Below are 12,806 nucleotides of genomic sequence, written 5' to 3' on the forward strand. Positions count from 1 at the left end.
AGCCGTTAATCTTCAGTGTACCACTTTAAACAATTAAAGTCAGCAAATAGTGAAGAGTAGCAGAAATGAAGGAAGTAGCAAAAGTGAAAGCTTTGTCCAACTTTTACCAATATCACAAGGATTTGTATGCTAAGAATATTTTAAAGGTAATTATCTATTTAAAAAAAACAACAACCCCTGATCAGATCTATTTAATGAAGAAAACTCACCTCTCCACTGTTGCTGATCCCACTGCTGAGAGCAGCAACACAAAACTCATTCCCACACAGTCAAGCATTGTCTCTTTGTGAAAGTAAAGTCCTTGTCTGTACTGGTCTGCTTTACTGATCCCAGGGAAGCCCAGTAAAGAGATACATGTGTTGCATGCTACCACTTGTTAATATTTGATCTGAAATGACTAAGTGAATTACTTTACAATGGAAAGTAATGTATGCGTCATCTATTTATATCATTAACTGCCCATGATCATGGCCATAAAATTCGGTGATTGTGCTGAAATGTAAAGTCGCTCTGTTTTCTAAATGCAAACTTCTTACTTTTCATTCTTGACTGCTGCTATCAGCCTTATTATCTTGGCCAGTGTCATGTTTTGTCTGCATATTTTCTGCAAGAACTGACACATTTGTGGAAGTTATGTGGAAAAAATATAACACGATGGAACTGAATGAAATTCACCCCCCTGCAGAAGTAATAATGAGATGTAGAGAGAAATATCTAGGACATATACATGTATATAACTAGATGTCAACTGTCTGTCTTCCAAAGTTTATCTTCCTGCAGAGTCTTTTTAATCCTACAGAAAAAGAAACAGAGTGAGTTATCAGCTAGATTGCCCTCGAGTCCCTTTGTAGAGGCCGAATGAAGAATCAGGTCAGCATTCTTTCAGGTATAAAGTGGGATCACAGTGTTACACACACCTGGCAGGTGTCTCATCTGTTATAATTCAGAAAACAAGTAAAACTAGTATCTGGTGTTTTATATATTTACCTTGAGTCTGTCTCTTTAAGAACAGGTTATAATGTCTCAGTCTGGCAGAGAGCTGCTTGAATGTCATTGTGTAAGTTTGAGAGTTAAGGTTTACTATACTGATGATAAAAATCTGGAAACTGTTATGACGCTATAAACTGATAAAAAAAAAAGAGCAAAGGTCTTCAGAAATTTCACAATAAACCTTCAGAAAACGCAACAGTACATCAATAAGAAATTACAATGTTACCAGGGACTTCCTTCCACTCCCAAACAACACTGGACAGAAGAACATGCCTGTTCATATATCTGGAAAAGTCCTGTCACACACTTTTAGTATCAGCTGATGCATCAACAGCTCCAGAGTCAGAGCTGGCTGATGTTTCACAGCTTTCTGATGATGCTACAGTTTTTATGTTTGATGTTTTATAGGTATTCAGTTATCTGCCTTGTTCACAAACATTAGGCAGCTTGTGTCTTCTAGTGATGTGTCAGTCGCGAACGAGAGCTAGGTCTTTGAGGTGAACGAAGTGAGCAGTGGGGTTTTTTTTCCCTTTCTCTCACCCTCTCTCTCGCACTTTCTTTCCGCTTCACTCCACACATAAGCCTTGTGCTTTGCGCTGGGCAGAGGGGGGAGGGGCGGTAGTTACACTCGCAGTTAGTGATGGGATTTCCGGCTTTTAGAGAACCGGCTCTTTCGGTTCGGCTCACTAAAAAGAGCCGGCTCTTTCGGCTCCAAACCGGCTCTTCAGGTTGTTTTGTTGCTTTAATTTATTTATTATTAACAATAATGTAAAATTATGCACAAAAGGAATTACTAATGTAAAAAAAAAGTGGTTTTATTTATATATACATATATGCGGTGGCCCCTAGAGACAAAACACGTACAAACTCCAAAACACATTTCTAGCATGAACTGAACTCCCAAACAGAGCTACCGAGATCACTTAAATTACACAATTGAAAGCATGAAAGCATATGTGTATTGTTTGTGTATTTATACACAAGCATTCATATATAGTCAAATAATAATAATAATAAAAAAAGTTCATTTACCTGTTATTACCACACACCAAATCCAGTCGTTGGTACTTGCTGGCTTGTGTAGCCACTAGGTAACAAAAGTTCAACACTGCCCCTAGCATCCTGGAGCACTTCTGCTGTCTTTTGTACGTGTTTTGAGTTTTTATGTGCTTCTGAGTTTGTACGTGTTTTTACGTGTTTTGGAGTTTTTACGTGTTTTGGAGTTTGTACGTGTTTTGGAGTTTTTACGTGTTTTTACGTGTTTTTTATGTGTTTTGGAGTTTGTACGTGTTTTGGAGTTTGTACGTGCTTCAGGGTTTGTATGTGCTTCAGGGTTCGTACGTGATTTGAAGTTTGTACGTGCTTTGTCTCTAGGGGCCACCATAAATATACTTTTATTTATTCACTCCACATAAAATGTAATAAATAAATCATATAATACAAAAATCAACTATTCACATGTCAACTTTTAACTATTTAAATTTTCAGCTTTTTCCTTTTACAAATTTAAAGTGAAACAACACAAAACACTGCAAACCACAACACAATTAAATATAAATTATAATATGAAAACAAAAAGAACATGCATATTCTCTGTCATATCAACCTGCATGAATAAACTTTCTGAATCCTTTATCATCTGCAACTGAAAATAGTTGTGGATGATTACTATACCTTTCTAATGTGACGTTGTTGTCCCTGTCTCTCTTTCTCTGTCTCTCCCTCCTGCTCTGTTCCTGTGCTAATGAGTGTAACTACCGCCCCTCCCCCCTCTGCCCAGCGTAAAGCACAAGGCTCGCATGCTGAGTGAAGCAGAAAAAAAGTGCGAGAGAGAGAGAGAGAGAGAGAGGGTGAGAGAAAGAAAAAAAAAACAAAAACGGCTTGCGATAAGGAGCCGGCTCTAGTCGGCAAGCAGCCGCATAGACACCAGTAGTTTTCCCTCACTCTCGCGTCCTCGTGTGATGGATTGTGTTCATCTTCATCTAAACTAAGTACTGATTGACTATTTTCATTCTCTCTCTCGGATTGCTCTGGTTCAAACTGGAAAGGTTGAACAGAAGCCATTTCCAGTGAGCTGGTAACTGTGAACTCTATGCGGTGCAACCGTGTGACGTCACTGCCCAGAGTGCATTGAGAAGTAAATAACAATGGCGGCCTACTGGTAAATTGGTTTTATATAAAATGTGCTTAAAAGGAAAACATTTGGTGTATTTTAATACCACATATATGTTATTGAAAGCACAGTGCATATTTTAGCGCAAATATGTGTTAATAGCCGGGGTTCTCTTTAAGTTCAACCTGCTGTTTCTGAGTCCTTCATTTGGGCCCTGTCACGGCCGAGGCCGCCTCAAAAGAGAAAGGACTCAAATGCTGGACGCCGAACAGCACGTAAGTAGTTTTAGAGATGTTTATTTTCTCAGTTAGTGTTAAGGAAACTGGAATGTGCGTTTAACAAGTGCAAAATGCCACAACTAAACCAAAGGGGTTTTAAGCAGCCTGGGCTAAGTAAGCAATCTGGTGTTGGTCAGTGGAAACAGCAGTTCCGGGGATTGGGCTGGAGGGAGAGTCAAACTGGGTCCGGGGTTAGGGTCAGAGTCACTGTAAATAGAGTACAGACGTTCAGGTATGGTTCAGGAGGAATATGGGCAAGCTGTTCGTTTTGAATTTTCCTTAGCACTGCGTACTTGCAGTGCTAAGTCTGTAGTGGCGTGGAGGGGTGGGTGGTCCGGGTGAGTGGTCCGAAATTCCTGGCGTTGATGCAGGGAGGCAGGCAGGTGAGTCTGGTAAACAGCCCCTGGGACTGTCAGGTGGTCCAGCGTCCGGATTGGAGCTCTTCGGCGGAGATTTGTGTCTGGCAACTTGGTGCGTGGCTGTGAGAGAAACACACAATGAGACAAGGTAGTTTACAAAGCGTGTGCGACATCACAGTGGTGGCCTGCACTAACTAGGGTTAGCTGAGAATCTGGCGAAGAGAGGTTGAGTGCGCTGGCCTTATGAGTCCCCGGCTTAATTACCCACAGGTGTGAGCAATCAGCAGAACACTGAGGCCCCTCCCAGGGGTGGAGATGCCAACTCGGAGGGAGACACCCTGGCACACACCCAGACCATGACAGGGCACTCCCTCCTGCCTGCTGCGTAGCACTAACCATGACATTCTTCTGTTTTTGTGCAATCACACAATTGACTGGATTGGTGGAAAGGTATACTGGACCTATATGTTTGGGTGTTCCAATTTTTTTCCCATTAGGATTTTTTTTTCTCTTAAAAACATCTGGTATTTAAAGTGCTGCCTGCACAACAGTTGCATTACTCAGGCCTTAATGCATTGACCTCTGTAGACCCTTTTCTTCTCCATGCACCTCTGAACGTAGGTGAAGTTATGCTAGAAGTCTCTGTTTTGTTTTCAGTAGGCAGAAGACTGACTGAGTAACTCAAAAACAATAAATATAAAAATGTTAGCATCATCGGTGAAAGGCACAGTGGATAGGTAGGACTTCCACAGATATATGAACCTGCATGTTCTTGACAGACTGACCGCTGTCCAGTCCTGTTTGTGACTGGAAGAAAATCCCTGTTAACAGGGTAATGTGGTGTAATACTTACAGTTGTGTTTTTTAAAAGTTCATTGTGACATTTCTGAAAAGACCTTTGCTCTTTTTTTATCAGCTTGCAGCATCTTTGCTGATTCCAGCTTTTCCAACAGACAGACTCAACTTAAAATATAAACCAATCATTGTTCATTCGTGAATAAAGGACAACCTAGTTAATCGGTCACTCTGTGTCCTTTTCTGGAGGATCAGGAAGACTCTCTGCATCTCATTATTGCTTCTGTAAGAGGGTGAAGTCCATTTTATTCCATAATGTTTTGTGCACATATTTCACTCCATGTTTAATATTTTTTCCATGTTACTTCTGGAAAATATGTGCATAAAGTATAAAACTGAGAAAGAACGTGACAACGGCTGATGGCAGCAAAAAGTTTACACTGGAGTTAACAGTTTTTTTCGACTATGGTTTCATGCAGTTGATGATTTAAATGGATTACTCATCCATAAAGGACTGTTAGTTCAGATCAATTATTAACAAGTGATAGTATGCTTACAGTGGTCTGTGTTGAAGGCAAATGTGTGTCTTTTTATAGGGCTTTCCTGCGACCAGTATAGCCGACTGTTACAAGGACTTTTTACTTTCACAAAGATGTTTATCTCTGTAAGGCTGAGCTTTGTGGTGCTGCTCTCAGCAGTGGGCACAGCAACAAAAGAGAGGTGAGTTTTCTTCATTAGATAAGTTTGATCATTTTTGTAAATAGATGAACTACCTTCAAAATATCAGTTACTGTACTTTCAGGTTTTTAGCAAAAAAAAAAAAAATCCCCACTCGCCCCTGTGGACGGTCAATCCTTCAAGCTCAGGTCCTCTACCAGAGGCCTGGGAGCTTGAGGGTCCTGCGCAGTATCTTAGCATATATATATATATATATATGTATATATAATTATTTTACTCGTTATTGTACTCAACCCCAAAAATCTTAGAAACATTGTCTAACCACACTGAATGGAATTACCATGAACTCCAGTAACACTGTGAGGAATCTTCTAGTGATCATTTATCGAGGATATATCATTCAATGCGCATAAACTGTATATAAAAATATGTAGGACCTGTTTTCTAGTGTTTATTTAAGGAGCTTGGAAAGAAAAGCTACGACTTCTTAAAATTTCTTGAAGACAATTGTGTGACCTATTGAGATCAACTGACGCAAGATGTGAGTGGGCTTTAAGGTGCCTGGGAAGGAATCTCAGAACTGGATTGTAGGTGGCAGACAGTTGGTACCGTAAACTGTGTTTGTGCAATATCTCTACAACTGGAAGCATCCTGCCTCACGGTGATGCTGAAAAACTAGTTCATGCATGTATTACTTCTATAGGCTGGACTATTGTAACTCACTATTATTAGGTTGTTCGAAAACCTCCATGAAAAGCTTTCAATTGATCCAAAATGCTGCAGCAAGGGTAGCTGCGGATGACAGCTTTTTTTTTTTTTTTTCAATGAATTCTAGGTTCTAGCCCTCTGGGCTACCTGGAGCCATTTTTCATCCACAGCGTTTTTTAATTTCAAGCCATTTTCACTGTGTTGAATAGAATATAGCCAAACTTTCCAAACATTTTTTATTTATTTTTTTACTTTAGAATTGCAGTCTGAGTTCATTAGATTAGCTTAAAGTGGCTAAGCTACAAAATTCCATCCACTTGAGGTCCTAGAGCCAAAAAACGCCCCATTGAAACCCATTATAAACGCTATTTTTCACTGCCCAGTCATTACCATCAAATTAAATGTCATCTTTCCACTTTCACTCAGACTCTGAAATAGGGGCCTTAGAATTGTAATTTTTTTTATTTGTCCACCAGGTGGCCGTATGGAGTTAAATCAGGGCCATAATGTTTGTGTAGTTAAAAGAAAAATTTGAAATCGAAAATATGTAAACTGAAAGCAAAAGTCACATTTTTAGAGTGAACTTTGAAAAAGAAAGAGTTGGATTTAAAATCAAATCAAACATTTTGAATATTTGTATTAACTGAAAACCCAATGGTTCTTTTATCTATAATTTCTCTGAGTAAACTTTATTTAAAAATTTTCAGTAATCTTTTTTTCATTATTATTATTTTTAAAAAATCTATTCAGTCTCAGATTACATTTTTTCAAATTCAGATCTTTTAAATTAATGTACAAAAAAAAATTCTTCAGGTTCGGATTTTTCTCTCAGCTTCAATTTTTTTTTTCACTTTCAGATCTCTATTTTTCAGTTACAGACTTTTGGCCCTGTTTTGGCCTGGTGGGCGTGGCTACACAGAGAGGGGCGGGGAATCATGAGTGACAGCAGACCGCTGCAGGCTCAAGATGGTCCATTTTTCATGTTGCCTTCAGGAAACCTGGGAATGAACATAATTTATCAAACACCTCCTGCACTGTATTATTTGATAATGTTTAGAAAACATGTCATGCATAACTGCTAAAACTCAGTTACTAAAGCTCTTTCAAGCAGTAATGTGTACAAATTACGCCGTAACTGATCAATTATGAGACGTTTTCCCAGCCACTATGTGAGAAGTGGTCATTTCCCATGCTCTCAAAGTAGCGCGCATTGTATCGGGTGGGGGCTGCTGTTAACTCAGTGAACGATGGCGTCGTCTTCCAACAACACTGCTGGCGCGAACAATCAGGTGAGTGTTTAAGTTTGGAACAATTACACTGCAGTCTGTGAATACTACGAATTTAAGAAGTGGCTATTGTTACGGTTAATTTTTCGGCTATTCTGTTTTTTTATTTTATAACGTTTTTTGCTGAAATGCTAGCTCAACAGAAACGCCTCGCTATCATTTTCGGCTGAAACTTACGTCCTAGTTGATCTGTAAGCTTGGAGAACAACAAAGTTTGTAAAATTCTTTGTATTTAATTTAGGAGCAGCTAAAAAGAGAGATGCTTCAGCGACTACTGCATAAAGTTTCCCAGGTCATGCACAGACAACCCCTCGATGTGGACTATTTCCAGTTTGTTATCGACCATGAGATGGTCCTTTTAAGATCTTTGTCCGATCAGGTTGAGATCCCTCAAAGTATTATAAATGCTCTGATAGAGCTGTCAACTGTGCTCAGTATGGAGGACGTCAATGAACAAACCCCCTCTCAGATGTCAGTGTCAGAAGGAAAGCTGGGACGTCCAAATTACAATGTATCGCCTGTACAGCTCCAGATACTGACAGAAATGTTCTTATCAATCACCCAAATTGCAAAACTTCTTGGAATATCTGTGAGGACAGTGAAACGTCGCTTGCATGAATATGGCATTTCCATAAAGCAGTGCTACAGTACAACAAGTGATGAAGAGCTGGACAATTTAGTAAGATCTATAAAGACAAGAACACCTCATGTTGGATACAGGATGATGAAAGGGATGCTTCAAGCCATGGGCCACCATGTACAGTGGAAGAGAGTGTACTCGTCGATGCACCGTGTGGACTCTGCTGGTATTTAATCAAGAATGACAAGGCTGGGATTTGTGGTCCGAAGGACATATTCAGTGCAAGGTCCTCTTTACTTGATGCATATAGACACAAACCATAACAGGGCTCGCAAAATCGCTAGCCCGACGTCCCGGGGCTAGCGATTTTTCCAGTCGGGCTACCAAAATCTATCTCTGCCCTGCCCGTCGGGCTATCGTAGGAAGAAAAAATATATGTCAATGCTTTTGCATTCTTTCGGAAATGTAGCTGGGTAATTATGTCATTGGCATCGGTAAGCCACTGTCAATATGTGACATATTGAAATCGCGTTTGAATTTGCGCTTGTTTTTTGCTTTCACTTTGCGAACTGTGTATAGAGAGCGACAGTACTGATTGGTGAGTGACGATAATTTGCGCACCAATTCCTCTGACATCGTCTTATCAATCGTTAGCTTACTACGCAAACATGACAAGTGAAATCTCCCGCAGCAAACTTAAACATGTGAGAGGTTGATCACGCAGAGAATCGCTGAGCGTTATGTGAGTGTGTGTGTGTAAAAGCAGCAGGATATATATTTTAGTTCTGCTGAGTCAAATAAAACAGGTCAGGGTGAAGAAGTGACAGCCAAAGAAAAGCTTACCACAAAACGGAAAAGTTATGACAAATCAGACTATAAGGCAAAAAGAAAGTGCAGATTTATGGTTTCATGGACAAAAGAATTTCTGTGGCTGCAATATGACAAGCTAAATAACCAGGGCTGCACATAAGTGGTCCGCAGGTGCGCATTCGCTGTCAAAATAAAAAACGCGCACAAGATAAGAAGTTGCAACGCGTGTTTGTGTACATAAGATTTTCTGGAGGAGGACAGACATTTGTTTAGAACTCTTAAAGATGTCGAAGAAGCAAGCTCCTTTAAGCAATTACTTCGGTGTTCCTCCACCTCCAAAGAAATGTCAGAAGGAGTCCGAACCACAAAAGAAGCGCGTATTCTCGGAAAAGTGGTTGCAGGAGGTGAGCTGGCTTCAAACAAATGATGAACGCACAGAGATGTGGTGTGGAATGTGCCGTGAAAATCCCACTCTAGCGGACAAAAACAGTGCCTTTTTTATGGACGCAAACGCGCGTTGCAACTTCTTATCTGGTGCGCGTCTTTTATTTTGACAGCGAATGCGCACATGCGGACCACTTATGTGCACCCGTGTAAATAACATAATGTTCTGCCGGGTGTGTTGTTGGTTTTCCCTCGATTTCTGAGTCGACAAGCGCCTTTGTTACTGGGACCAGTCATTTTAAGAAAGGCCCCCATTAGAACCCATGAGAAATGCAAGAAATGCATTATTGCTCAGTCTGCAATATCTTTCCCAGAACAAACACCAATTGCAAATAACGTACTAAAAATAAACCTGAAAATCAGTTTAAAACAGCGTACTACGTTGCAAAGAGTGAACTACCACTGGCAAAATTTAGCAGTCTTTGCAAACTTCAAAAAGCAAATGTCCTCGATCTTGGTTCCACTTGCCTCTTACCCGTGACTTCAGTGGAAATTTCAAATTCAGGATCTGACACAGACTGATTCATGTCCTACACAGTTCTTACAAGTTCATAGAAATTTCTGTTAGAACCAAGTATCTGAGTTGATGATTGTAATTTTTATACAATGTTGTAATTTGTTTTTCAACAATTTTTTGATTAATGTTTTGTTTCCTTTACAATATTATACTTTAATGTATAATATTGTAAAGGAAACAAAACAGGAAACAAAACATCAATCAAAAAATTGCTCTCTTTTTTATTCGGGCTACTTTAATTTATTTTGGGCTACCAAAAACTGAAGAGTCCCTGCCCGAAGGGCTACCAGGGATTTTGAAATTTTGCGAGCCCTGCATAAACTAATAAGGTAGAATGAAGTCTGACAATACTGCTAAATACTGAATTATGTTTTATACCTGTTAATGCCCTAGTTGTTGTTTTTTGTTGTTCTTTTTACAGATTTGGCCTGGTGATATTCGGAGGGATAGATGGGTACTCAAGAAAGGTGATTTTTCACTTTCAAAATTGAGCTGAATGAGATGTTAATTGAAAAGTGAAATACTTGTGTTTTGGTCTACCATAAAACTTACCATATACTGTAATATAGAGATCCTTCTGTAGAACAAAATGTTCCTAATCTGTTTATGTTTGTCAGTATTTGGTGACTATAAATGCTTGGTAAACTAATTCTTCAAGTTGCTAAAAGGATTTTTTTTTTACCCTTTGCATTTGGGTGAATAGTTGATTACAAGTACTGCTACATCTCATGGCAGCTTGCTACCTTGGGAATTATGTAGCCTGCTTTTTTTCTTGTACTTATAAATATAAAATAAATGTACCAAGCTACAATACCTGATAAACATGTTTCTATCTTTAATTATAGTAACTTGACTTGACCAAGTTTCCACTTAATGATATTTACATCTCTAGATCATGTACCTGGGTGCTGCTGCCAACAACAGAGCATCAACTGCACTTGCTTTCTTCTTGGAGGCTGTACAAAAGTATGGCTTTCCATTGAGGTAAAATCTACACAAAATTAATTTTCACAATGATTGTGCAAATGTGTAAATATGATTCCCCCCCCCCCCCCCCCCCCCCCCTTGATTAGCAGTGTAATTATTTTGACATGCAATATGTAAACTGTAGCCTATATGATCAGTTGTTTATAAATCCCCATACACTTGTTTAAATGGTTCAAACATTTAGAATTCTTGAAAGGTGTGCTTATACAGAGCTGCACACTGTTGAATGACCAAAACAATAAACTTCTAATAACCAGTCTAAAGTAAAATTATATTAAAAACACAAAGGCTGCAATAAATTTTAAGAGTGACATGTTTTTTTTAGATTTAAAACAAATTGTACTGTCGATGTTTAATTTTGTTTCAGAGTTCGAGGGGATCAAGGGGTGGAAAATGTTGGAATAGCAAGATGCATGTTCACCATCCGGGGCTGTGGAAGAGGAAGCTTTCTGTCAGGCAAGAGTGTTCACAACCAAAGGTATGTGTAGTATTTGTATAAATGTCCCATGGAAATAAGAAAAATGTTCTTATATATTTTTCAATTCAGTGAATTTCTGGGTAAAATTCTGAAAACGTTGCCATATTTTGATGTTGAACAGAATAGAGCGCTTGTGGCGAGATGTGTGGATGGCTGTTTCAAGCGTGCACTATGAAACCCTTCACAGCCTCGAGGATGAAGGCCTTCTGGATCCAACTGATGGTGTCCACATGTTTTGTGCCCAACATACATTTCTTCCACGTCTGCAGAGGGATCTGGATGTCTTTAGACAGGGTTGGGATAACCACCCTCTAAGGACAGAGAGGAATCTGTCCCCACAACAACTGTGGACACTGGGACTCCACCAGAATCCAGTTGATACTCCAGACACAGTGGAGGTACTAAAACAAATCTAAATTATACAATCCCTCTTTAATCAAGTTTCAAAAAGTGCACTTGGAGATGTTGAAAAAAACACGGTGTGCTGTCACTGCAGACTATCAGCTTTAAGTTGAGGGTATTTGCATCCAAATCAGTTAAAAGTTGTAGGAGTTACAACAGTCTGCATGTGTACCCCCCACTTGTTAAGTTACCAAAAGTAATGAGACAGAACATTAATCATAACTGAAACTGGATCGCAGAGACTTCAGCAGATGTTGGGCTTCATACCTGCTGATGCTCTGTCAGGCCTCTACTGCAACTGTCTTCACTTCCAGCTATTATAGAGGCATTTGCCCTTCAATTTTGTCTTCAGCAATGAAACACTGCTCCGTCAGATTCAGGTCAAGTGATTGACGTGGCCACTGCATAACATTCCACTTCTTTTAACTATTTGTTTTTTTTCTGCAGAATGCTTTAAGTGATTGTCCATCTGGACCATCAAGTGCTGCCTCATGAGTTTCGAAGCATTTGGCTGAATATGAGCAGATATATTGCCCAAAACACTTCAAAATTTATCCTGCTGTTTTTGTCAGGAGTTGCTTCACTAAATACAAGAATATCACATCCCTGGCCATGGAACATCAGAGAAGCCAATTGTTCCATTACTTTTGGTCCCTTAAGTGGAAGGCACATATGAAAACAGTTCAAATACCTCTGCAGTTATAGCCAATCGTGTTAGTTTCATTTCAAATCCATTGCGTGGCATATAGAGCCAAAAGTAGAATTCCCATGTTCCAATATTTATGGAGCTGACTGTTTGTCTTGAATTTCCCAACACTGTTTTTGAATTGTCATTTGAAATATCTTTTTTTTTTTTTTTAAATCATCACAGGAAATCGAGGATGCGTACTTGGATGTCAACTATATTGGTGAGCTGGATGGGAGCAATCCTGGAGTAATTCTTCCATCTGTTGAATGTCCTCTATCTGAGGAGGACATGGCAAGACTAAGAGACACTGTCAATGTAACAAGGCCCTCTCAGTCACATGGCCGAGACATTTATTTGGATGTACTTAACTTTGTACTAACTCACCGTTCCTAGGCGGCAACATTTTTATTTTGAATTTTCAACCCAGAGAAGGTTCATGAATAGCTCAGACTTTTATTTGATGTGATATACATGTAAAATGAACCTGCCAGGAAATTTTTATGTGAACACTCAAACATCACATTACAAACTATTTTTTTTTGTCTCTGGCACATTTTTCAACAGTAAACCTGTATGTTTTTGTGTGCTTCATGCCACTCATTAAAGAATTCTGGCTGTCAATCTCCAACTTTGAAATGTGCTTCCTGAACATTAAATGGAAGGAGCAGCATTTTGAGTTACACCTCAAAACTA

The 12,806-nt window shown here is 39.3% G+C and overlaps 2 protein-coding genes and 1 pseudogene across 3 annotated transcripts in view; all 3 read left to right on the plus strand.

Moving 5' to 3' along the window:
• Window positions 1-5,123: 5,123 nt before the first annotated feature.
• Window positions 5,124-12,806, plus strand: part of LOC146360986 (carboxypeptidase O-like) — a 29,639-nt gene continuing 21,956 nt past the window's right edge. The window contains exon 1 of the mRNA XM_084922542.1: window positions 5,124-5,255. Within this exon, the coding sequence (XP_084778668.1) occupies window positions 5,188-5,255 (68 nt within the window). The 5' untranslated portion in view covers window positions 5,124-5,187. The remainder of the gene's footprint in view (window positions 5,256-12,806) is intronic.
• On the plus strand, window positions 7,158-8,150 carry LOC146360987 (uncharacterized; annotated as a pseudogene). The gene is made up of 2 exons (XR_014799419.1): window positions 7,158-7,210; window positions 7,449-8,150. The product of XR_014799419.1 is annotated as an uncharacterized LOC146360987 (transcript).
• LOC146360988 (uncharacterized) lies at window positions 9,880-12,741 on the plus strand. Its single transcript, XM_084922040.1, has 6 exons — window positions 9,880-9,887; window positions 9,980-10,025; window positions 10,451-10,542; window positions 10,913-11,023; window positions 11,145-11,421; window positions 12,297-12,741. Exons 3-6 carry the CDS (start codon window positions 10,454-10,456, stop codon window positions 12,504-12,506), a joined length of 687 nt encoding a protein of 228 aa, XP_084778166.1. The 5' UTR covers window positions 9,880-9,887; window positions 9,980-10,025; window positions 10,451-10,453; the 3' UTR covers window positions 12,507-12,741.

This window comes from Perissodus microlepis, chromosome 23 (genome assembly GCF_051167445.1).
Source record: "Perissodus microlepis isolate ML-2025 ecotype Zambia chromosome 23, ASM5116744v1, whole genome shotgun sequence".
Classification (NCBI taxonomy): Eukaryota; Metazoa; Chordata; class Actinopteri; order Cichliformes; family Cichlidae; genus Perissodus; species Perissodus microlepis.

Coding starts and splice junctions, on each gene's coding strand:
- LOC146360988 (XM_084922040.1), top strand. CDS start 10,454: ATGTACCTGGGTGCTGCTGCCAACAACAGAGCATCAACTGCACTTGCT. Junction 10,543..10,912: donor AAGTATGGCTTTCCATTGAG/GTAAAATCTACA, acceptor ATTTTGTTTCAG/AGTTCGAGGGGATCAAGGGG. Junction 11,422..12,296: donor ATACTCCAGACACAGTGGAG/GTACTAAAACAA, acceptor AAATCATCACAG/GAAATCGAGGATGCGTACTT.